The 25702-nt window shown below is 38.0% G+C and overlaps 1 protein-coding gene across 1 annotated transcript in view; it reads right to left on the reverse strand.

Annotated features, from left to right (window-relative positions):
- LOC150105334 (tyrosine decarboxylase-like) overlaps positions 1-25702 on the reverse strand; it is a 311867-nt gene that overhangs the window by 207381 nt on the left and 78784 nt on the right. The window contains exon 3 of the mRNA XM_090393931.1: positions 12825-12876. Coding sequence (XP_090250057.1) covers positions 12825-12876 — 52 coding nt within the window. The remainder of the gene's footprint in view (positions 1-12824; positions 12877-25702) is intronic.

Genomic DNA, 25702 nt, shown 5'->3' on the forward strand with positions numbered 1-25702 from the left:
AATTGTGCCAATTTCTTCAATAATGTTAGATCTTGCTCATGATAAACTAACATAGGCTCGAGTTTAAAGTCACCTTCTGCATTGCCTCCTAATAAGAGCATAAGACAATCTTTAAATACTTTGTATTCTGGTTGACATGCTTCAATTTTAGCTAGGAAAGTTTATTTTTATTTTTTTGTTGGCATGCACTTCCAAAAGAGACCAATTTCATCAACGTTGAATATTTACCGATCATCATAATCACCCTCTTGAATTATCCTTTGCCATTCTCAACGAAACTTGGCTGCAGAATCTTTATCAGTACTAGCAGATTCCCTAGTTTTTCTTACGTTATGCAGTTCAGTTCGATTTTTAAAATGGTCAAACCATCCTAAACTCGTAGTAAAGCTTTCACATTCCTGTTGAAATTTGGTCTCTTTCAATGAGGTAAAAATATAGGGCTTTTGCCTGAATATTCCCTGTATTAAGAGGTATTCTTTTTTGGTTATAATCCTCAATCCAGAGAAGACGCTCCATCTCGATCAGTAAATGGCTTCTATTTCAGGTGATCTGCATGCTTAAAGAAGCAGTAGAAGCACAATAATTCTTTACTCTTATTTAATATAGTCCAAACTGCAGACTCTCTGTATCCCAGGTCTCACATAATCATTGTATTACTAGAGCTACTTTCATGTCTCTTAATGACTTCCAGCTTTTCCCGCTTGCTGCAGATTGGCGACAAAAAATATCGCGTAACTTAAAAAAGTCACGTTAACTAATTAATCACTCGCATAAAGTAGGAAATTATATCAGTTCACTCAATCACACTAACTGATTATCACACATATCGAATTGACATTAAGAAAGGTATTCCTGTAATCTCATGAGCTACTGCAGCAACCTTAGCACAACATGTCCTCTAAACTTTACTGTCTACCACCATCCCTAAATCTTTAGCTTCATCTATATCCTGGAGTACAGTTCCATCAATGTGGCTCACAGCTTGTAATTATTTATCACAAAATGCTCAACTTTACATTTCTCCACATGAAAATGCATATTATCTTTTGTCCATACTGACAAAAAACATCCTGAAATCATCCTGCAAGCTCTCCACATGACCTTGATTAACTATTACTCTACCTACAGTGGTCTAAGCACTGAACCTTGCAGCACACATTTTTATCTTTTACTTTTTGATCTCTGTCCAGCAATCATCCTCTTATCTACATAACCAGTATGTCAGATCCATGTTTTAATTTGCATAACAGGGTTCCCCATGGTATTCTGTCAAATGCCTTTGCAAAATCCAACTCGGCTGCTACTCTATTATAAAATTTTGTAAATTACTATGGCATGACTAACCATTAACAAGGTGTGTTACCCCTCAATATGGTATCATTCTTATTCACTCATTCTTGAATTCTTGTTTTGACCAATTTTTCCAGTACTTTTTACCACGACCACCACGCCTGAGATACTAATTGGTCTATAATTTGCTACTATTGTCGTAGAACCCCCCCCCCCCCGCTTATGCAAGGGAATTATTTTGCCCTCTTTCCACTCACTTGGAATTCTACCAGAACTGAGACTTAAATTGAACAGCCTAGTCAGAAGCATTGCCAGTTCCATGGCACATTATTGTAAAATCTGAGCTGATATCCATTTAATTCCCACTGATTACTCCATCCGCTTTCACCAAATTACCAGAATATTGATCAAACTGCTAGAATATTTGCTTGAATGCAGGCATTCCACTCAAAAACATTTACTAACATTATCCAAGCTTTATTATTTCAAGGAAAAATTCACCATCCCATAAATGACTTAATATGAAGTTCACTTCAAAATCCAGCAAACACTGCAGTTCCCAGCAAAAAAATAAATAAATAAAAATCCTCAATTGACATTGGAAAGGCTAAATATAGACATCTCAAATAGCTGTTTTATTTTTGATTCCTGGATCAAGGCTGCGAGATACATGATTTACCATTCCATGTTTTACCTCTCATCCTGGTTACATCATCCAAAGATCATGTAACCAGGATGGGAGAGGTAAACCATCTCTATTCAACAAGTTTAATACTGACTTGTCTCTAGAATAATTTCCATGTTATGTAACTATTCAGTCATGATGCTATATAAAGCGTGTAGTTTACCTTTCATGATATGAAATTCATAAATTCCTACCACTCTACCAAAATGTTTTCACTCTATGTCTCATTTGGTCTCCAGAAAGACAGCAGAAAAATAAAATACATGAGTATTAAATTTTAATTAAACAATTTTAATTAAATGTTTTGCTTTTAATTGTTTTAATTAAACATTTAACTAAGGAAAGTAATTTAGATATATAAGGAAAGTAAAATGGATATATGAATATGAATGAATGCACTGGTTTTTCTATATATAAATGGTAGGAACATTAGAAATAAAGGGAATGAGTTTGTGGCATTGATTGACTCTGCCTCTCCAAAGGTATCAGTAAAACTTGGTTAACTGAGGACATTCTAACAAAAATAGGATTTGAAGAATACACCATATTTCAACAGGATAAATGTGGTGGTTGAGTATGACTCGTGATCAGAGATAAATGGCATCCTCTCAGGATGAAGAATCACAGTGGAGATAACACCAATGGCTTTGAAAGTCCACGTTGTGAGACTGTTTATACGAGATATTTAAAGGGATGTTGTTACAGATCAGGGAATATAATTGGCAATGAACAGGGAATGTATAGGCAAATTAGTCTGGCAAGTGTTCATTATGGGAGACTTCAACTATAGTAATATAAACTTGGCTGAGGAGACAGCATGCAGCAAAAAGGGAACTGGATTTTCAGATTTCTTGAGGGACAACTGTCTTGGGTTGCATGTAGTGGAGGGAACATGAGGATCGAGAGTTTTGGATTTGGTAATAGCATCAGAAGATCTGATTGTGACTGAGATGTCTGTTTGCTCACTCTCATTAGCTGTCTACATTATCACTCTCACCAATGAAGGTATCAAAACAAAAGAATTTATGTGGAATTGTAAGGTAGGCAACTATCACAGACTTAGAAACCAGTTTGAAGCAGTGCAATGGATGAAAGAATTTGAAGGAACAGGAGTCAGTAGTGCATGGGAGATACTTAAGAAAAAGATGACAGCAATGCAGATCATATACCTTGAGTGAAGAAGATAAAGCAATTTGGAGTCAAATGGATGACAATGGAAATAAATGGGGAATTGGAAAAGAAAGAGATATGGAGGACAAAGAGAGGTAAAGAACAGTTGAATGAGAAATACAGTGCTCAGGCTAGGAAAGTGATTCGCATTGTAAGGAGAGAAAAATTATAATATGAGAGGACACTAGTGCTGTAATACAAGGAGAATCCTAAGGAGTTTTTTTGCGTGTGTAGTGAGTAGGAGGAAAAATGATAGCCTACAGATTACCTTGGTGAATGGAGACAGGAACTGGATGACCAGAGTAGATGAGGAAGTTGAGCTATTTAGTGATCACTTTATTAAAGTGTTTCATCTTCGTACAGCAAGCTATATTCCCAGAAGGATAATGAGTGATGAAGTGAATGAAGAGGATGTATTCCTAACACTAAGCACGCTAAATGTTAATAAGGCAAGTGGACTAGATGGAATTCCACAATTGTTTTATGGGAATGTGCCATGGAACTGATTATGCCATTAGTTTGGTGTTTAATGAAAGTGTTGCACAACGGGATAGGTTCCTGGAAACCTATCCCGTTGGTAAGATAGTACCATTGCATAAGAATGATAGAATGGGGATATCAAACTCTAGGTCTGTTTGTATTTCTTCTATAATTATTAAGATTGTGAAGAAATTGGTAAGAGCTCATTATGAGTAGATGAGGGCAATATTATTTATGCAGGCCAGCATGAATTAGTTAAAAGGCATACTTGTTTTAGTAATCTGGTTTACTGTTTAAAATAGAATAACAAGAGCAATGAATGAGGATAAGGCAGACACTTTCATTTATTTTTTTCAAGGCATCTGACAAGGTGCCATATGTCAAGATGATTTTTAAGTTGCATAACATGGGTATGGATATCAGGTTAGTGGACTGGATTTGTAACCGTCTCTGATAGATGAGTTGTATATGGGGGAGAATCATCAGGGAGGAGGAAGGTTACAAGTGGAGTTCCACACAGTTCAGTGCTGGGACTATTACCGTTCAATCTTTATGTCAATGATATTGTCACAGGAGTAATAAGGAGATGTACAGCTGTTTGTAGATGTGAAGGTAAGGTGGGTTATTAGTAATAGAGCTTATGTTTTGGTGCTTGAAGAGGATTTGAATAGGTTGGAAAGGTGGTCATCAAATGGATGGGGATGTCAGTTTAATGCAACTAAATGTAAGGATTTAAAATTTGGAATCCACAGATGAGCTACTCACTTTGTCAGTTATATCAGAAGAGATGGAGGAAGCAAGTGAATATGGATAGAGATTTGAAGTTCTGAGGAAATAGCTGTGAAAACATCTCAAAGAATTGCTACAATGTTGAGGAGGACATTGACTGCAAAAGGTAAATAAGTTGGTCTTATATAATATAAATCTTTAATCAGACCACATCTGGATTTCTATGGTCAGACGTGGTCACCAGGATTTAAAAGGTGATAAAGCAACTTTGCAGTGGGTGCAGATAACAAAATTGATATCAGGACTGTTGATTATGAGGACAGACTGAGGGCATGCAGACTGCATAGTTTTGTGGATTTAAGACAAAGTGTGTGTGGGGGGGGGGGGGGGGGAACATGATTGAGACAATTAAGCTATTGAAAGGTTATCATATTAGCACCAAGGAGAATTTCATAGAGCAGAATGGGGGGGGGGGGAGAGTAAGGACAAGGGACGATCCCTTGTCCTTGCTCCTAATATCCAACCCCATCTGCTCTAGTTTGATTATTCACTTATCATGCAGTAATTTATCAAAAGCTTTTGCAAAGTCTAAGTATACTACTGTGTATCCATCTCCCACATTATTCTTATATCTTATTCTAAGTAAGTAGATTACTAAAATATGACCTCCATTTAACAAATCCATGCTGTCCATCAAAGATAATACCATTGTTGTCAACCTGACACACAGATCTGCATATAATTTGATACTTGAATTCTGTCACCTTCTTTCATGATATCTTGCCTTCCTTCCACTCCTTTGGAACTTGACCCAACATAAGATTCATACTAAAGAAATATGTCAAGGTAGATGCCAACTCCCTGGCATATTCCTTCAAAGCAAGTGGTGATATATGATCAAGTCCTTATTGACATCCAGTTTGATTAATTCCCCAAGTACCTCTTCTTCACTCACAGCCAGTCTATCCTCCTCATCCACAGCGCTCAAACTCTCCATTATGTTATATTCACAAAGATTAAAGACCTTTATGAACTGCTCATTAAAAATCAACTACATCTTAACTGTTTCATTGGCTAACTGCTGATCTTTTGCTGCCCTTATCAACTGACTCATTCTCCTTGCCTGTTCTTTGTATTCCTCATGAAATTTATTATTACTACTCCACTTATGTTGCTCCATAATGCCTTTTTTTCTCTGTACTGCAAGCATAATCTCTTCATTCATCCATTTTATGCCTACCATATTTAACCTTCTGACCTTTGGAATACATTTAGACATTGCTTCTACTAGATAGTTCTTGGAAATCACATCCAAGCAGCAGTGATCTCCTTCCCACCCAACTCCTCATTCCAAGTTGTCTCCTCAGCTTCTCATGATCACCAGCCTTGTAGTTCTACATATATCTTTTCCTTATAGTAGTCCTCACATGGCTGGCAACCATGCAGGTTATCTTTATGGTCACTCTCACCAACTGGAAGGAAATTTGAACACTGCATTTTTACATCCTATGATGAGATGATCAAATCAAAAGATCATTAATCCTCTGTTACATACTGCATGAGGAGTTGTCCCATAAAAACTCATTCATTTTCTTTATTTCCAGTTGCTATCTCATCATCCCAATCTATATTACACATTTTCTAGTTACTACTCTCCACATTACAGGTCTATAGTAACATCCACTGAAGTATTTTATTCTATTCACCTCTGTCATCTCTCACCATATTGCCTCAAAATCACTACTGCTATTTCCCCTTCAATCTCTCTACCTTGTGTGAACATAACTCTTATCATGATTAGCACTTCAACTTCCTTTTTCCATCTTCATGAAATAAATCTCACTCTTCAACCTCTATTCCTGTCAGAAAGTCATCCTCATCTAACCATGTCTAACTTTTCCAACAATTTTTGGGATGAAGGAACTCGATCAACGCAACCATTTAATTTTCGTTGTTTCTCATATTTCTAGCACTTGCATACAAACATAAGAATAACCATCCAGCTGCTGGAACTCTTTCCTTGTAACCACTTATTAGATGTGACTTTCTCATACTTTCCTTGGGCTATTTCTTTTTCTCCTTAATCATCAAATCCAGCTGTTTTCTCAGTTCATCGCCTTCCCTTTTTGTCTACACACATTCACATCCCCTTAGAGCATCAACCTTTCTCACACTGTGTTCCTGTCCATCCTGAGTCTCCCCATTTCCCTGTTTGTCTTGCACACTTGTTCTCTCATTCTTTAGTCTCAGGTTACACACTTTTTTCCATTATAATTATTATTATTCAGGCCTCCATGGAATCAAGGGACTCATCGCAGGAGGACCTTCCTAGGAAACACAAAGTCTATCAGACCACTCCTTGAACTCACTGACCATTTTCTTGCTCTCACCAAGCTATCAGGCAATACATTCCATAGTTCCACCACTCTCAAAGCATAGAAGCCACTCTTCACCATCTATGCTCACAGCTTCCTTTCGTAACTTCCACGGATGGCCCCCTTGTCATTGTTCCTTCCTGCTACTCCACCAAGTGAAAGAACTCCCCATTGTCCACCCTGTAACTGCCTCTCAACAGTTTAAAAGTCTCGATCATATCACCTCTCCTATCTACCAAACTCTGCAGTCCACATTCCCTCAGCCAACCCTCATAATTAACATTATACAATCCTGAAACCATCTTTGTTATCCACCTCTTCACTCTTCCATAGTTAATTTATTCCCTTCAAATCCTGGGAACCAAATTTGAGAACAAGAGTCTAAGTGTGATCTGATCAGGGTCTTATACAACAGAACGATAACTCTTCTGTCTCTGCAAGTCAGCGTCCTTTTCAGTATTGCAGCAATCCTCTGGGTTACCTTCACCAGCTTTGCAATATTCCCATTGAATTTCAGTTTTCTATCAATCATCACCCCCAGATCTTGTCTCCCCTACTTCCTCCAGTACAGCTCCTCGAATCCAGTATGCAGTCTCTCATTAATGTATCCCAAACTTCAAGACAGTACATTTTGCTGCATTAAACCGAAAACCCCATTCATTTGCCCATCTATCTAGTTTATTCAAATACTCTCACAGGACTGCCACATCTGTACTAATAACCCTTCCCAGCTTCACATCATCTGCAAATAACTGAATATCCCCTTGCAATCCATTGACAATATCATTGATATAAAGGTTAAACAATACAGGTCCCAGTACTGAGCCCTGTGGAACCCCACTTGTAACCTTCTGCTTCCTTGATATTGCCCCACCATACATAATTCTCTGATATCTATCAGACAGCCAATCCTAAATCCAGTTGACTAACCCAACATCTAAACCCATGTGCTGTAACTTATATATCAGCTTATCACTTGGCAGCTTATCATTTCGGAAAATTACCATTTTCCAAAGTGGCAGTGTATGCTTTTCCCTCATCAACTGCTCTTGTCACTTTATAAAAGGCAATGATATTACTTAAGCAAGAGTGCCCCTTAACAAATCCATGCTGATTCTCACATATAACATTGAACTCATCTGCCCAAAGCTGTATATAGTCCTGCACTAATTTCTGCAGAACCTTAACTACTGATGACACAAACTGGCCTATAATTAGACCCTTCCAGTCTTCTACCACCATTATGCAATAGAACTATCTTACCTTCCTTGTGTAACTTTCCCATAGCCAGACTTTCATTGAAAAGCCAGGTGAAAAGAGCTGTCAGTTCTTTAGTACATTCTCTCAAAACCCATGGTGAAATATCATCCAGTCCCACTGCCTTACTGACATCCAGAGTACTTGGTATTTGGAACACACTCTCCTCTTGCACCTGCCCTCTCCCTCTAGTATTAAAACTTTCTCCAGGATGAAATACTCCAATAACTGCTCATTGAACAACTCCTCTCTATCAGTCACTCTATTCCCATTTTTATCCCACAGTGTCATTCTTCCACAATTATTTCTCCTCCTCCTACTGGCTACATAGCTAAAAAATTTCCTAGGATTTTCTTTGGATCTTAGTGCCAATCTCTTCTCATATTCCAGTTTCGCCTTCCTTACCATACTAGTCACTCTCCTGGCGTGTGTCTTATATTCTTCATGCATCTGCTCTTTACTTGTCTCCTTATATCTCTTCCATAATCTCTTTCACCTGAAGTTCCTATCTGATATTCTTTGTCATCCACTTTACATCAAATTGTGTCTTCTTCACTCGTGGAATACAGCTTACTATTGCTGCTAACAAATATTCCTTCAAAATTTTCCAAGCACCAATGATATCCTGGCCTTCCAATTCCGCTCTCCATGGAACTGCTGAAGTTGATATGAAAAACTATTATAATTACCCACCTTATAATTCCGCATATGTTCGTTCCCTTTTCTTTGATACTCCTGCATGTCTATTCATCTTCCACGTCAAAACCACATAGTCACTCTCCAACTGGGGGGGGGGGATATAATCTCAGTTATTATCAGCTGTTCTGATGCTATGACCAAATCCAAAACTCTTGAACCTCTTGTTCCCTCTGTTACATGTTGCCTAAGACATTTGTCCCCCAAGAACTCTAGATGGTCCATTCTCTTCTCAGCTTATGCTGCTGTAGTTAAAATGTAACACAACATTCATTCTTCTTGCACTTGCCAAGCTCACCTGCCTAAACATCTCCTGCTCACCACCCTCTGTACTCCTTGGCCTGTAGCAACACCCCACTGAATATCCTGTCTTGACCACCTCTACCACACATATGCTTTCAAAACTATTAGTGTCACCACTTCAATCTCTCCTTCCTCATTCTCTTGCTTTTTTCTTACTCAGATTCATTCTCTGAACTCACTACTCTTCCTTCCAGCAGCAGTCTCTCCAAATGACCCATACCAAAACCATTCAAATGCAGTTCACTCTTATACACTTGTATTCTTCTTCAAACTTATTTCACACATTAACAAACTGCACTCCTTTCTCTTCACACATTTCTGGGAGCAATACACAGAACCACTCAATCCCCTGGATAACCATCAATTTATTTCCAGTTATTAATATTTTTTCTTTCTCCTCAGAAACTTTGTACACTATCAAAAGAATTCCATTGTCAGTTAGCCTAATGAATCCCTTGCTTCCTAATGCAATTAGTCATGCTGGTCAGATTGCTAGCCCGCATTTGGTCCTCTTCACAAATATGAAGAAATGCAACTGTCGTACACATGCCCAGTTGGTGGCATGTGCGAATGCAATATACACAGGCACCGCAGAAGAAAAGGCACCTAAAAGATGTCAAAAAAAATATGAGATAAAGAGTTTAAACAAACTATGAATGGTATAGAATGGTACATATAATTATGAATGTACATCGTCTTCCATTCAGGCCCCTTCAGATCTTCCCGGAAATGAAGAAAAATTCTGAAATTGTATCCTGGACCCGATTATATCACTGTAATTTTTGATTAAAATTTACGAAAATATACCTAAAATAATAATTCTTTATTTTTTGATGTATCATAAATCAACTTATGATTAATTGTTGATTCCACGTAAAAAATATCTGTATAAGCAGGACTAATCCGTAGGTAACATTATACTGTAAAGCAGTTTTCATTTGTTTTTCATTTCCTGTTCGTTTTATTCACACTTTATTCAAAAAAACTTTTTTTGGAAAGGCGCTGAACATTAATCGCGCACACAAGAAAAATACTAGGCACCGGTGCTGAGCATACATATCAATGTTTTCATTTTTCCTACTTAATTATGCTGTTCATCCCTTTCTCTAACTTACATTAGATCTTGTGCAATTTAAAACATCTGAAAGAAACAATTCTTATGTACTATTCATCTTTTGCTTGCAGTTCTATATCCAAACATAGTGCTGTTACACTTTCTTTTAATTTCACCTCTAGTAGATATACCGTATTTTTCCGTGCATAAGACACCCCATGTATAAGACGAACCCTACTTTTTCAAACCCTAAATTAAGAAATCAATATTTTAAACATAAAACAGAACACATTTGATGATATTTTTTTAAATATTCAAAGTATATTTAGTAATTAGGTAATATTTTTAAGATGCATACTAAGAAATTATGCATCACTCTCAGTTCCAGGTATATCATTTTCTTCATCACTATTAGTTTCAGACATCACTTTCTTCAACCTCTACTGCATTACTAATGTCTTCTGAGTCACTGTCTATATATATGAGATAATCCCCAGTTCCATCCATGACATTGCTGATTCCACATTTCTTAAAGAACTTCACAACCACCTCTTGCTTGACTCCATCCCATGAGTTTAGGACACATTTGCATACCTCAGTAATGGTTAGTTTTTTCATTCTTCCTGTTGGTGTCAAGTTATTACCTGTTTTTTGCATCCATTTATTCCATTCTTTCATCAGAGCTTTGAAGAGCTTGCTGATAGAAATATCTAATGGCTGTAGCTGACCTGTAAGTCCAACAGGAATAACTAGTAGCTGTGTTCACAAATTTGCTGCAATCCTTTGTCTTTTCTGTTAAATGTGCTCGGAACTGATCAAACACGAGCAGAGCTGGCCTCTTTGAGAACCCAAAGATTTGGTCCAGGTCTTCTGGACCAAATCTTTACAAACCAAATAGCCATGATCTCTTCATTCATTCAGCCATTCTCATGAACTTGGACAAGAACACCAGGTATTATGCTCTCGTTAGGATATGTTTTCCCTCTTAAAAATGAGCATAGGAGGCAGTTTGGTACCATCTGCACAGCATGAAAGGACAGCAGTATAGTGTGTCTTTTCATGACCACTCGTTTTGATTGCCACTGTTTTGACCCCTTTCACATTAACAGTTCTGTTGGAAGGCACATCAAAATTGAGAGGCACCTCATCCATGTTTGCAATATGACTTGGTTCAAAAGCATATTTTTTCTGAAGTTTTATGACATAGGAGTAAATGTGGCATTTGCACACCACAGTGCTCAACCACATGAAGACTTGCTTTGAAATCTAGATCTAGTCAGCGAATAGAGGAAATTTTTCTAGCCTTTTTTCGACCAGTTCCCGAGTTAGTCGATCTCTGGCACGGATAAGTGGATTTTTTTCTCTTGGAAACTCAGATTTTTCGTCCTGTCAACTCAAGAAAATCAACCGTAGAACCCACATTATTTCAGACATTAAATATATTGTGTTAGGGACCACGAGATGGCGGCACTTGCTGAGCAGTCTCTCGTCACTTTAGTGATAGCGTTGAGCCAGCTATCTCTGATTGGGCATTAGTGCAGATTGAACTGTCCACTCAGTCTCCAAAAGTTAGATAGGGCTAAAATGGCCTCGCCTACTCCCTATATGGGAATAAAAAAAGTTAGCTGATTTTTATAAGTAAAACTTGAATTTTATCCTCATAAGCTGTTGGCATTTTCTGGGCTAACTTGGTTCATGTTCTCATGAGCAACCCTTTTCTCCTCATGAAGTTGAAGCACCATTTTGCCTTTCCTGTGAAATCAACAATGTTCATTTCTCTTGCAAGCCTTTTTGCCTCATACTGAATATGCTTGGTTGATACACATATCCCACTCTGACGCTGCTCCATAATCCAAGTCTTAAGCTTCTGCTCCAAGTTTGACTGCTGGTTTTCCTCTTAAGGCCCTCTTCTTTTTTGGCAACTTAAGTAGTTGTTTTTCCTATTTTCTCCACTGTCTAATCATGCACTCAGTGGGAGGAGGTCCAAACTGTCTCTTTATTTGAATGTTCTTTTGCGTAATTGATGACTTTTAACTTGAATTTTGAAGAATATGACAATCATTTTTTTTTTCCAGACATTTTTATGGGCTAGTGCTCAAAATATTGTTAATGCATTAACTTAGCCTGCCAACGAGTTGCAGACATATGAATGCTTTCAAAAGTTCTGATTGGTTTATTCAGACTCAGCAGTTAATAATGTCAATCAACAGAGTTAAAAAAGGCTAGTGATTGGTGGAAGCCTGTTTGCAGAGACAAGGTACCAGCAGTTTCACCATGGCAATGTTTCTCAACTGGTTACCCCCCATGAATAAGATGACCCCCAATTTTTGGTCTAAAAATTTTAGAAAAAACTATCTTATACACAGAAAAATACGGTAATTCCTCTATAATTAACAGAGCAATTATATTTATTCCTGCAAGACTCCATTAGATTTCAATTCTTGTCTGTATATTATCCTCAGCTAAGTTCCATGCATGCAAATTATTCTTGGATATAGCATCTATCGATGCTACATAATATCCATATTTTCTGATAATTAAGGGCGATTTCAAAATAAGTGAGAAACTAATCAAAGCAGTTAATTAAATAACACTAACAGTACTCACATGAAGGTATAGCAAGTTGTATGTGAAATAACAGAAAAACTGATAAGAGATTTACTAATACTTGTGAGTGTGTATTTCAAATTGCTATTTAAAACCTCAATGTATTGAAAATTTTCAACATGCATTTACAACAACCAAGATCATCATACACAAAGAGCACTTGTTAAAACCTGCTTACCTAGCCAATCCAAAACTATTGTTTCTAATTCTGTACATGCTGGACCTGCAGCCTAAAAATAAATAATTCAAAACTTTCAGACAGCTAACTTCAAAATTTGAGTGGGGGGGGGGAGGTAGAATATGCTATACATTTTGAAAGCAGATGTAACATTCTTAATATCCAATTACTGCAAACTACAAACCTTAAAACATATCAAAGTTACAATGATGTGAACTTACTGATAGTGAAGAACCAATAAATTATTTAAACGATCTTAAGCTTTCAGGGTTTCCTTGCATTCACACATGCTGTCAATTCCAGTTTGTAGCAAGTAGTTGCTTCATTGTTATGCAGTATATAGAATTCTACACAGAATTAAGGCAGAAACTATAGGCCAAGATGTGTCTGTTAACTGTATGCTTCTTTGACTGGTTTCTCAGTCAAAGAAGCATGCAGTTAACAGTTTATCTTAGATGGGATTCTAATTGAGACCTCCCAACTAGCTTCACTGTTATATCTAGATATATTTCTATTAAAATAATATGGGCTTTTTCAGTTGAAGGTGAGTTTAGCCAATTTACAGAGATAGTTTTTACCGTCCCTGATAACCGATTTTTTTCATCGCACATATAGGCAAATCAGCCTATGTGAGGAAAGCTTAATGGAGTCAAACAGTAATAGACAAGGATGAAGATCACATTCTTCCAATAAACATTTCATTTGAATCAGTAATCTTCAGGGAGTACAACACACTAAAAAAAAAACATAGCTAAGCAAAACATGTGGACAAAGGACTAATCTCTTGCAGAATGCCACACCTACTTAATCTAATGGCTACAGTTATGACTTTTTTCCCCTAGTGAATGTCCTCTTCAGAAGGATTTTAACCTTCATGTCTTGTTTGAAACTGGCTACCCTTATCAATTTCTCTAAGGACCAATTCCTTCTGCTCTTAGTTTCTGGTGTGTGTGTGTGTGGAGTTCACTGTTCCTGCAAGTTAGCTTACTATGGACAGACAGGAGGATTAGCCACCATCTGCATAGAAGAACATAAAAAACATCAGCAATCATAACTATGTTTTAATCACACATAGACTCAATTACAAAAAACAACCAGGCTCCATCACACCAAGTTAAATATTTATTTATAATCTGCAACTGCCCTCAAAAATCAGCCTAATCTGAATAAATAGCAGATGCATAAAACTTTCCAAAATATAACAAATTCTCAGATACCAGATAACAACTGAGGCTTCCAACAGATATCTGCAGAGCATTGAATCTAGTTAGGACTAGTCCTTTGTCCACGTGTTTGTGTATGTGTGTGAGAGAAAGAGTAATACTTGTATACTACATGGGATTAAAAAAAAATAAACTAATTCCTTGATTTGTATATGTGATCATTAAGTTCATATTGTACTCCCTAAACATGTCTCTTTGAATGAGATGAAGAATTAGTGTTTTTAATCCTTTAAATCTCCAACATTAGTTCTTTCTCCCATCACTCATACCTTCACATACACTGAGATCAGTGCTATTGTGTGTAGATGGAGAATTAAATAGTGGAGACAGCAAGTTATGTTGAGTACCCTGCCATTTTGAAATTCAGATTTCAAAAATCACAAGCTGTGATTTTTGAAACCTAAATAAAATACAGACAACACAAGAAAACAATGCAGTTAAATAAAAACAAGTGTGGAAAATCAATTGGCATGCCCGAGACAAAGAAGACAAAAACAGACAAGATCTTGCTAAATAATAAGTATAGGATGTTACATTTGGGCAATAACAATCAAGGAAAGGATCAAGTAATGATAGCAAGTTCTAGAACTTCTTGACTAGAAGGGTTTCAAATAGTCAAGTGGTCAAACTTCAAAATGGACAATGAAACACATTTGTGCGTAAGGCCCCCCCCCCCCAACAGAGGGTTCTAAGGAAGAAGTGGAGAAATGCTAGACTCAATATCCACTTGATTTATATAGTCTTGAATCGCCAAATGAAGCCTTTTGGCTTTTTATTTTAAATACTTTAGGCACCAACCGAAGAGAGGAAAACTCTCATTCAGTACTAAGTTTGCTTACAAAAAATACACCTCTCCGACACTTCGAGTTTCTTAGTACTGAATGAGAGTTTTTCCTTTCTTAAGGTTTCTACCTGGTCTCTGAGAAGAACCAACCAGTTTGAAACCTTATCCATTTTGATAAGGAGGCGAATATAAGGTCTGCACTAGGGCAACTAGTAAATGCTGGCAAGTGTATTCCCATAAGGTCTCTCGTCAAATTTCATATGAAACTTTCGTAGTTTCTGTATTCAGATTTGAAATAATGCTGGATTTAATATCCACATGATTTATAAAGTGGAGTGACTTTTACAGGTAGACTGTAAACTCAATTATACAAACTGTATAATTGAGGTTAATGGTTCCTCTTTTCCAAGCAGTCATGGAAAAGAGAAACCAATAACCTCTTTGCCTCTGCATGGCAATGTCCTCTGCATGGCAATGTCCTCTTCATTATTGTCATAATCTGTTGGAATGTTCTTACAATATTAGCAATGTGCCTCCTAAAACTTCAAGTCTCTGTTCACTATCACTCCCAGATCTTTCATCTCCTCCACCTTATTCAAAATTTCTCCATTAATTGTATACTCTGCATCCCAACCTTGGCTAATGAAATAAAATTTCAAGATCTTGCAGCACTTTGCAACATTAAATTGATAACTCCAATCATTTACTTACACAGTCTATTCAGATCCTCCTACAAGGCCACAACATCTGCTCTACTTCCCACGGTCCTTCCCAAATTTGCAACATAGGCAAATAGCTGTAAATCTCCAGTTAAGCCAGTCTCAATGTCTAACATACAAATTAAACAATAGTGGTCCAAAAACAGATCTCTATCTGTTTTTGGATATGATAATGGATATCACATTGACCTTTGAGATACCATTCTTCCATATACAACCTGCTGATACCTGTTCAACAGAATCAGTTATCCAACTCACTAGTCTTATCTAATCCCATCTGTTTCAGTTTAGCTACCAACTTGTCATGTGGCAATTTATTAAAGGCCTTTGTAAAATCAAACTATGCCACCATTTGTGCATCTCCTTTATCGAGTAAGTTTGTTACCTTGTTGTAATACATGAGCATATTGCTGAAACATGACTTTACCCATAACAAGCCCATGCTGACCATCATAAAAAATACTGCTATTATCAACCCACTGCTGAATCTTAGTCCTCACCAACTTCTCTAATACCTTAACAACCCCAGACACTCAGATTGGCCTATAATTTGTTGCCTTAGTTTTTATCCCCCCCCCCCCCTTGTGAAGTGGAATAATGTTTCCAGAAGAACTGGAAAAGTACTATGTGAACATATTTGGCATTACTGAGACAAAAAAGACCAAAACAGTTGAGATCTTGCTAAATAATAAATATAGGATGTAATTTCCCCACAATACTGATCAAGGAAAGCAATAGCAATCAACACCACACATGATGATAAACTCCTTGATTGGAAAGCAGTTTCAAGTAGAGTTATATGGGCAAACTTCAAAATGCAGACATGGACAATAAAACTTATTTGTGTCTGTAGTCCCATAGAAGGTCTTTACGAGGAAGAAGTGAAAGAATTTTCTGAGTCATTAGAAAAGGCAGCTGACAAAGAAAATGGAAAAAGTAGTCCTTATTGGAGATCTGAACAGCAGAGTAGGAAATAAATCCCACTAGGCAAATAGCAACATTTTAGGAAAATTTAGAGAAAGAGCTGATAATAATGGTAAGTATTTACTGGACTTCTGCTCAGGACACTGACTAGCCATTACTAACACCCTGTTTCAACATAAAGATGTGCACAAGTTCACATGGAGAGAAGACACAAGAAATAAGAAAAGCCTCGTTGACTACACCATTCTTGATAATGACATCTTCATGCTCATTCAGGATACAAGAGGGTACAGAGTATTTGAAACTGATATGATCATTACTGAGTACTAAGCAGGATAAAAATGGATATCAGATTGAAATTAACAGTATGCAAGAAAGTTTTAAAAAGAATTAAAGTTTAGTAGCTTTTACAAGTAAATTGTAGACTCAACTATACAAATATTATAGAAGAAAAAAATGAAACAAATTGAAAACAAGAACCGAACTGTGTAGTCTCAGTGGCAAACTCTGAGGAAAACATTGACTCAGCAAGGAGGCATGTGGCAAAGTTGTTTGCAAGGATAGAAAAATAAGCACACTGTAGTGGACACAAGAAGTTAAAGCACCAGTTCAAATCCAACCATGGGCATTGACGTTTGCGATTGTCTGTGAAAATATTATTGGTGGTGGGCAGTAGATGGCATTGGTGTAGATTATGATAGTAATTGCAGTTTGCTGTAGTTAGTGGATTGAGTCGTGGAGATGGAGAGGTGTAGAGTAAGTGCCCTCCCTCGATGAGTCTTTGGACTAATTGGAGATGTCATATAATAGTAATAATTAATTTCATGGTCCTCAACCATGACTGATAATAAACATGCATTTATTATCAGTGGGTTCCCAAGTATTTTCTTGACTCATAAGATCAAAAATTTGAGTTTCCATGAAGGGGAAAACCATACATGCCAAAGTCAGAGATATATTTGCAAACTCAAAGTAAGGGTTAGAAAAACTTCCTCTAGTAATATGGATACAAACACCTTTCCATAAAGTCAAAAATTTTCAGACATAAACCATGCATTAAGTTATAAGCATAGCCAACTCATATAATCTTTCAGGCCTCTTAGGCAACATAACTTGCCCTCAATCTTAGAGTTAATTGATGTGAACTATCAGCATTTCCACAAGTTAGTATCAAAGTGGTACCAAAATCTAATTTTTATTGTAGGAATTAATATATTATTATTATTATTTCCCAAGACCTCATGGAGTCAAAGACTCATCTGGGAGGTCCTTTTATCACACACACACATCTCATCATACCGTGTCTTAAACACACTCAAACTCCTTGCAGACACCACATTCTCGGGCAAGGCATTCCAATCATTCACAACTCTGCATGAAAAAAAAACCTGCCTCTCACTCCCCTACTCACACCCTCTTTATACAGTTTCAAGGGATGACCTCTGGTTCTTCCCCTGATCTCCCACTATTCTCTGTAGAACTTCTCCACCATTGATCTTATAACAACCCCTTACCAACTTGTAGGTCTCTATCATATCTCCCCCTCTTCCTTCTCTCCACCAGACTATGCAATTACATCTTCTCAATCTTTCCTCATACTCCACATTCCAGAGGTCAGAAACTACCTTAGTCAGTTGCCTTTGGACCCTTTCCAACATCTCTTCATCCTTCTGAAAACCCGGTGACCAAATCTGGGCACAATAGTCCATGTGTGGCCTAATCAAAGCCTTATACAATGTAACAAGAATCTCCCTACTTCTACACATCAGTGTCCTCCGCATCATTCCCAGAAGTCTTTGTGTTGTCTTCACAATTTTAGCAATGTGTCCCCTAAATTTTAGATCCTTATCCACTATCACCCCTAGATCTCTTATTTCCTCTACCTCCAACAATATATTCTCACCAAGCATAAATTCTGCATCTCATCTTTGTTTTCCAAATTTTAAAACCTTACCGTTTCTTAGCCGAATAAGAAACTCAAAGAGTTTCATGCCGAATATAGTAGAAACTATATAAAGTTTGGCGATTCCAAGCGTAAGCAAATACCTGGATACTGCAGCAACTGACCCTAAAGGTAGTAGTGCAAGCTGAGGAAACTCATGTCAAAGGTGGCGCAAGCTCCAATCACTATTCTTGATATTTACCCATAATGTGAACTTAGCTCATAGGATCTGTATTACTGTTCAACATTATGAGAGAAGGTCACTACCCAGACCGGTTTCAACCATTATTGAGGTCTTATCAGTAAGTAGGTAGACCTAGTTAATACTAAGTTTGTACCAAACAGAACTTACAACCCTTCGATGATTATTGCCGAGAGGTGTCCTAATAAATTATTAGATATATGAAGAGCCAAAGGCTTCAATTCGGCGACATATGACTTGTTTAAGTTAAGGGATTTTACATCCCATATCGTTTCTTAGCCGAATAAGAAACTCAAAGAGTTTCATGCCAAATATAGTAGAAACTATATAAAGTTTGGCAATTCCAAGCGTAAGCAAATACCTGGATACTGCAGCAACTGACCCTACCACTCCACCTTTGACATGAGTTGCCTCATGTCAAAGGTGGAGCAAGTTCCGATCACTATTCTTGATATCTTTGAGTTTTTATTCAGCTAAGAAACGATATGGGATGTAAAATCCCTTAACTTAAACAAGTCATATGTCGCCGAATTGAAGCCTTTGACTCTTCATATATCTAATAATTTATTAGGACACCTCTCGGCAATACTCATAGAAGGGTTGTAAGTGCTGTTCGCTACAAACTTGGTATTAACTAGGTCTAGTCTACCTACTCACTGATGAGACCTCAATAAAGGTTGAAACCGGTCTGGGTAGTGATCGTCTCTCATAATGTTGAACAGTAATACAGCTCCTAGGAGCTAAGTTCACATTATGGGTAAATATCAAGAATAGTGATCGGAGGTTGCTCCACCTTTAACATGAGTTGCCTCAGCTCGCACTACCTTTAGGGTCAGTTGCTGCAGTATCAAGGTATTTGCTTATGCTTGGAATCGCCGAACTTTATATAGTTTCTACTATATTCGGCATGAAACTCCGAGTTTCTTATTCGGCTAAGAAACGATATGGGATGTAAAATCTCTTAACTTAAACAAGTCATATGTCGCCGAATTAAAGCCTTTGGCTCTTCATATATCTAATAATTAAAACCTTACATTTTGCAACATTGAACTCACAATCCCATTTGCTTGCCCAATCACTCAATTTATTCAAGTCTTCTTGCAAGGCCACAACATCTTCACTACTCTTTATAGTTTGTCCCAACTTTGCATCATCTGCAAACAACTGAATATCTCCATCCAAATCTTTGCCAATATCATTAATATACAAGTTAAACAGTAATGGCCCTAAAACAGATCCCTGAGGCACTCCACTAGTGACTTTCCTTTTCCTGGATATCGCACCCCCATACACAACTCGTTGATACCTATCAGATAGCCAGTCTCCAATCCAATGCACTAATCTAATATCCAACTCCATCTGCTCTAGTTTGACTGTCAACTTATCTTGAAGTACTCTATCAAAAGCTTTTGCGAAATCCAAGTATATTACTATGTATTCTTCTCTTCTGTCCAAGGAAGCAGTCACTTTATTGTAATAAGTAAGTGGATTACTAAAAAATGACCTCCCTTTAGCAAATCCATGCTGTCCATCAAAGATTATACCATTGTTGTCAACCCAACTCTGGATCCTAGTTCTCACAAGCTTCTCCAACAACTTAACCACAACACCTGACACAGAGATAGGCCTATAGTTTGATGCTTGAGTTCGATCACCTCCTTTATGAAGTGGCACAATCTTGCCCTCCTTCCACTCTTTAGGAACTTGACCAAGTGCAAGACTCATTAAAAAAAATATGTAAAGGCAGGTGTCAACTCTCTGGCACATTCCTTCAGTCCCAGAGCCTTATATCTAGTTTACTCAACTCCCCAAACAACTCTTTCTCACTTACAGTCAGTCTCTCATACCCATCATCAACTGCTCTCAATCTCTCCATGAAGTCACATTCACAAGATTGAAAGATCTTTATGAGCTGCTCATTAGTATCTCCACCAAACATTCTGCAACAGCTGTCTTTATACCATTTCCTCCTATCAATGTCATCCTTCCATAATCATTCTTTCTTTTGCTGGCTACATATCGAAAGAAATCCCTAGGATTCTTTTTGGCTTCATTAGCTAACTGCTGTTCATACCTCTATTTAGCTACTCTCACCAACCAAGTCACCCTCCTTGCATTGTCTTTGTAGACCTCATGAAATTGGTTACTTCCACTTCTGTTATGCTGCCTCCACAATGCCCTTTTTCTCTGTATTACATGCTTAATCTCTTTATTCATCCATCTCACACCTACTTTATTCAACCTTCTCACCCTTGGAATACATTTAGACATTGCATCTACTAAATAGTTTTTGAAATTCCTCTAAGCTGCATTGATCTCTTTTCCAGCTAACTCCTTATTCCATGCTACACCCACAAGCTGTCTCCTGAGCTCTTCATAATCACCCCCCTTGTAGTTCCACATATACCTTTTTTTTCACAGTGGTCCTTGCACTGCTGGCAACCACCCAGGTAATCCTTATGGTCACTTTCACCAATTGGTGGATGATTTGACACCTCATTTATAATTACATCCTCTGATGCTAGTAGCAAGTCTTATATGTTGGTCATACATAACTGGTAATTAGTTTACGGAATTAACAATTTTGGGACTGGTGTCGAGGCTAGCTGGTGAACGGTCGTGCTATCGGAGAGCTCCTGAGAGATTTGTGTTTTATGTTGATTTATTGGTGTTTTGGATTCAATTTAATGGACTTAAGTGTTTAATTTTGGTATATTATTAGAGCTTTATTAACGTGGTTAGTGTACTAAAGTGTTTTATAACATAATCTATGTCGGAAGTCGCCGCTAGATGAATTCGTAATGAGTAGTGTTCGTGCAAGCTCCAGATAAGATAAGTATCATTTTCAGTTATCGATACAAATTACTTAATATTGTGTAGTTTTGTTTTGTTTGCCTTGCGTATTTTAGTGCGTCTATTTTTGGTGTGTTATAACGTTTAATTTGACAAAACACGTTACAGATAAATATGGCACCTGTGCGTAGGAAAATGGCGGCCAGTAATGAAGGTTCGCCATCGTTATCAAAGAACGGTAACATAAAAGAAATGAGTCAGTGTACTAGCTGTGAAATGTACGCTTTGCGGAGTGCGGTCGGAGTGTGGTTAGATGATGATAAAGGTTTGAATGTGTGTAGAAAATGTAGGGAGAATGCGGAATTGAAGTGTATTTCGGATCGTGAGTGTGATATTTTTGTCAACCTTCAAAATGAAAGAAATAGGGATATGACAAGAAACGGCAAGGTTGTACATGAAAATTGTGAGAGTGTGAATGTAGAAAGTGTGAATGATAGTATAAATGGTTTCTCAGAGAACAAAAAAGATGAGATAGATGCATTGAGTGAGATCGCGTTGTTGAATAGTGCGATAGAAAGAGCAAAACAGCAGCTAGAGTGCATGAACAAAAGTAGACTGAATGAACCAAGCAATAATAAAAGGTATGACAGGAAAAATAGACGTATGAATGTGAACATGAACAAAATGAAGGATAGAGTGCTGTATGGAGACTCGTTAGTACGAGGTGTGTTAGTAGAGGATTTGACAAAATCGTACCAACCTGGTGCGACCATAAAGGACGTAACTGCGTCTATTAGAGAGCAAAAGGAAAGGGTGAAAGAAATGATTGTTGTGGCAGGTACGAATGATTTGAAAGGAGATAAAATGGAAATGATAGAAGACCTGAATGAATTGTTTGAGGTAGCAAAAGAAAAGAGTGAGAGAATTAGAATGATTAGTCTTTTGCCACGGTATGACAGTGAAATGTTTAAAAGGAGGGCTATAATTGCAAATGACTTTATGCGTGGGTTATGTATGACGAGTGGTGTGGAATTTGTGGACGTGTGGAGTGAGTTTGATGGGCGAAAGGATCTATATAAGATGGATGGCTTGCATTTGAATGGTTATGGTGTAAGAAGACTTGAGAAAGTGTTGCTGAATGTAGTGGATGTGCCAATTCAGGGAAACTAGATTTGTTAAGGGGGGGGGGGAGTAGATATACAGTCCTTAGGGAGGCAGTTGAATGTAAGAATGAACATAATATGCCAGAGCAAATAAGGACAACAAATCTGAGTGGGATAGTTAATATAAGGCATCAAGGTGGGGTAGGGGCTAATGGGGATCTTAAATTCATGTACACTAATACTAGGAGTATTAGGAACAAGAAGGAAGAGTTTTTGGCCATGGTTGGCACTTCCAGACCACAGGTTATAGGTATTAGTGAAACATGGCTGACTGTAGATGATATAACTAGTGGGATTGAATGTGATGGGTATAGTGTGTTCAGGAATGACAGAGAGAATAAAATGGGGGGAGGAGTATTGTTGATGATAGCTGATGAGCTCCAGCCAAGGAGAATAGAAGTTGAATTGCAGGATAGAGAAAAGAGCACATTTGAGGCCATTTGGTGTGAGATTGTGGCTAGCAGAACTAAATATACAATTGGGTGCTGCTATAGACCAGGTGATGGAAAAGATGGTGGTGACAGTATGCACAAACAAATAGAAGAAATGGGTGGAAGGAGGGTGATTATTATGGGAGATTTCAACTATGGTCGCATTGATTGGAGTGAGGAGAGGACACACGGGAGGAAGGAACTGGATTTTATGCGGTTATTAAGGGATAACTATCTGCGACAGCATGTAATGGAAAATACTAGGGGTCAGAGAGTGCTTGACCTAGTAATTACATCTGAGGATTTGGCTGTAACAAATATGACCACATTGCCACCAATCGGTGAGAGTGATCATAGGGTCTTAACTTGGGAAGTGGCTAAAGGTGTAGAATTTTCAATTAAGACAGGGTACATGTGGAATTATCGGGCGGGAAAGTATGACAAGCTTAGGAGTTTGATTGGTTCAGTGCCATGGCATGTACAACTGCAAGGACTAGAAGTTGATAGTGCATGGGAGGTAGTTAAGAAGTGCTTGCATGAAGCAATGGCTGACTGTATACCTAGAGTCCGAATAATAAATCAAGTAGGGGTTAAATGGATGAATAACACCATTAAGCTTGAGTTGCAAAAAAAGAAACAACTATGGAAGGAATTTAAGGAGAAGGGTGACCGGCAGGCACATGAACGGTATAAAGCGCAGGCCAGAAGGGTGACAAGTGTGGTAAGAAAAGCAAAAAAGATTACGAAAGAACATTGGCCATGCAGGCTAAAGAGAATCCTAAACAGTTTTTTAGATATGTAGCAAGTAAAAGAAAAAATGTACATGGCAGATTGATTTTAAAGAATGCCGATGGTAGGGAGGTAACTGAATCAGTTGAGATAGTTGAGTTACTGAGTGAGCACTTTGCAAAAGTATATCATCCAGGTGGTGACATTGCAGAAACGAATAAACCAGTAGATTATACGGGAATTGTGGTTAATGAAGTGGAGGCGAGTAGTCTATTGCATAACCTCAATGTCAATACATCTGTGGGATTGGATGGTATACCAGCTCGTGTTGTACGAGAAGCAGCTAAAGAATTGTCAGTATCCTTGACCATTTTGTTTAATTTGAGTCTCAGGTCTGGGTTAGTCCCGAGCGGGTGGAAAGAGGGTAAAATAGTTCCACTGCATAAAGGTGGTTCCAAGACTGCTGTAGTAAATTACCGACCGATTAGCATATCAGGAATCATTGTCAAGGTCTTAGAGAAAATAGTCAAGAGGAAAATACAAGATTGGATAGAAGAAAATGGGATACTGTATCGGGGACAGCATGGTTTTGTGAAGGGTAGGTCATGCCTCAGTAACTTGCTCACGTATTATAACACAGTGACGGCTGAACTGGATAAGGGTAATGGGTTTACGGTGATTCTACTGGACCTTGCCAAGGCCTTTGACAGGATTCCACATGGAATTCTAATCAGTAAATTGCAGCATATGGGAATGGACATAGGGTTGGTGAGATGGATAGGAGGGTGGTTGACGGAGAGATATCATAGAGTGGTTTACTCGGGAGTAGAGTCCACAAGACGGCCTGTGACTAGTGGTGTGCCACAAGGATCTGTTCTTGGACCACTGCTGTTTAATTTGTTCATAAATGATATAGGAAATGATCTGAGAGGAACAGTACATTTGTTTGCGGATGATGCGAAGTTGGGTAGGGCAATAGTGAATGCAGATGACGTCAAAATTTTGCAGGATGATTTGGATAGATTGGAGGTCTGGGCTAAGGAGAATGGATGTCAGTTTAATGTGGCAAAATGTAAGGTTATGCATTTTGGGATGAAAAGATTGGCGGCAGTTTACTGCATTGGTGGAACCCTGCTCCAGGAAATTGATGAGGCACGAGATTTAGGAGTGTTGGTGGATAAGGAATTGAAATTTAGGGGACACATTGCAAAAGTGACCAAAATAGCTCACCAAATCACTTGGTTGCTGAAGAATACGTTGACAAGCAGAGACAAGCAGGTTATTGTTCCTCTCTATCGAGCCTTGATAAGACCCCATCTAGACTACTGTGCTCAGATTTGGTCACCTAGGTTTCTTCTTGATGGGGAGGAGGTGGAGAGGATCCTGAGGCGAGTGACCAAGATGATAGCAGGTCTGTGGAATGAACCGTATGAGAACAGGTTGAGGATTTGTGGGTTGCAAAAATTGGTTGATAGGCGGAGGAGGGGAGATATGATTGAGACATTCAAATTACTGAAGGGTTTCTATAAAATTAATTCAGAAGATATTTTTGAGAACAGGGCTGGTTGTGGGAGGACTAGGGTACATCCATGGAAACTGGGTAAAAGTGTGGTTAGTAAAGGTGTTAGAGCTGGGTTCTTTACTTTTAGAGTAGTGAATGAGTGGAATGCGCTCCCTGAGTCTGTAGTGGATGCTGTGACAGTGAACGAGTTTAAGGCGAGGTATGATAGATACTGTATGAATGTCAGATAGTTGTGATGAATATGATTTGGGGCCTCCCTCGATGAGTCTAATGACTCCCTGGAGTTGCCCGTAATAATAGTAATATGTTGTTTTAAGGATACTTGCGACATAAGACTGAATGATATAATCAAGTAATCACAAGAAAGATATTTATTTAACCAAATATCAAATTCCTTGCAACTGTGATCTCTCTTACTTTGGACAGACTGGACGTTCTCTTGAAAA

Source organism: Typopeltis vanoorti, chromosome 6, assembly GCF_054136105.1.
Source record: "Typopeltis vanoorti isolate ZY-2024b chromosome 6, IOZ_Tvanoo_1.0, whole genome shotgun sequence".
Lineage (NCBI taxonomy): Eukaryota > Metazoa > Arthropoda > Arachnida > Uropygi > Thelyphonidae > Typopeltis > Typopeltis vanoorti.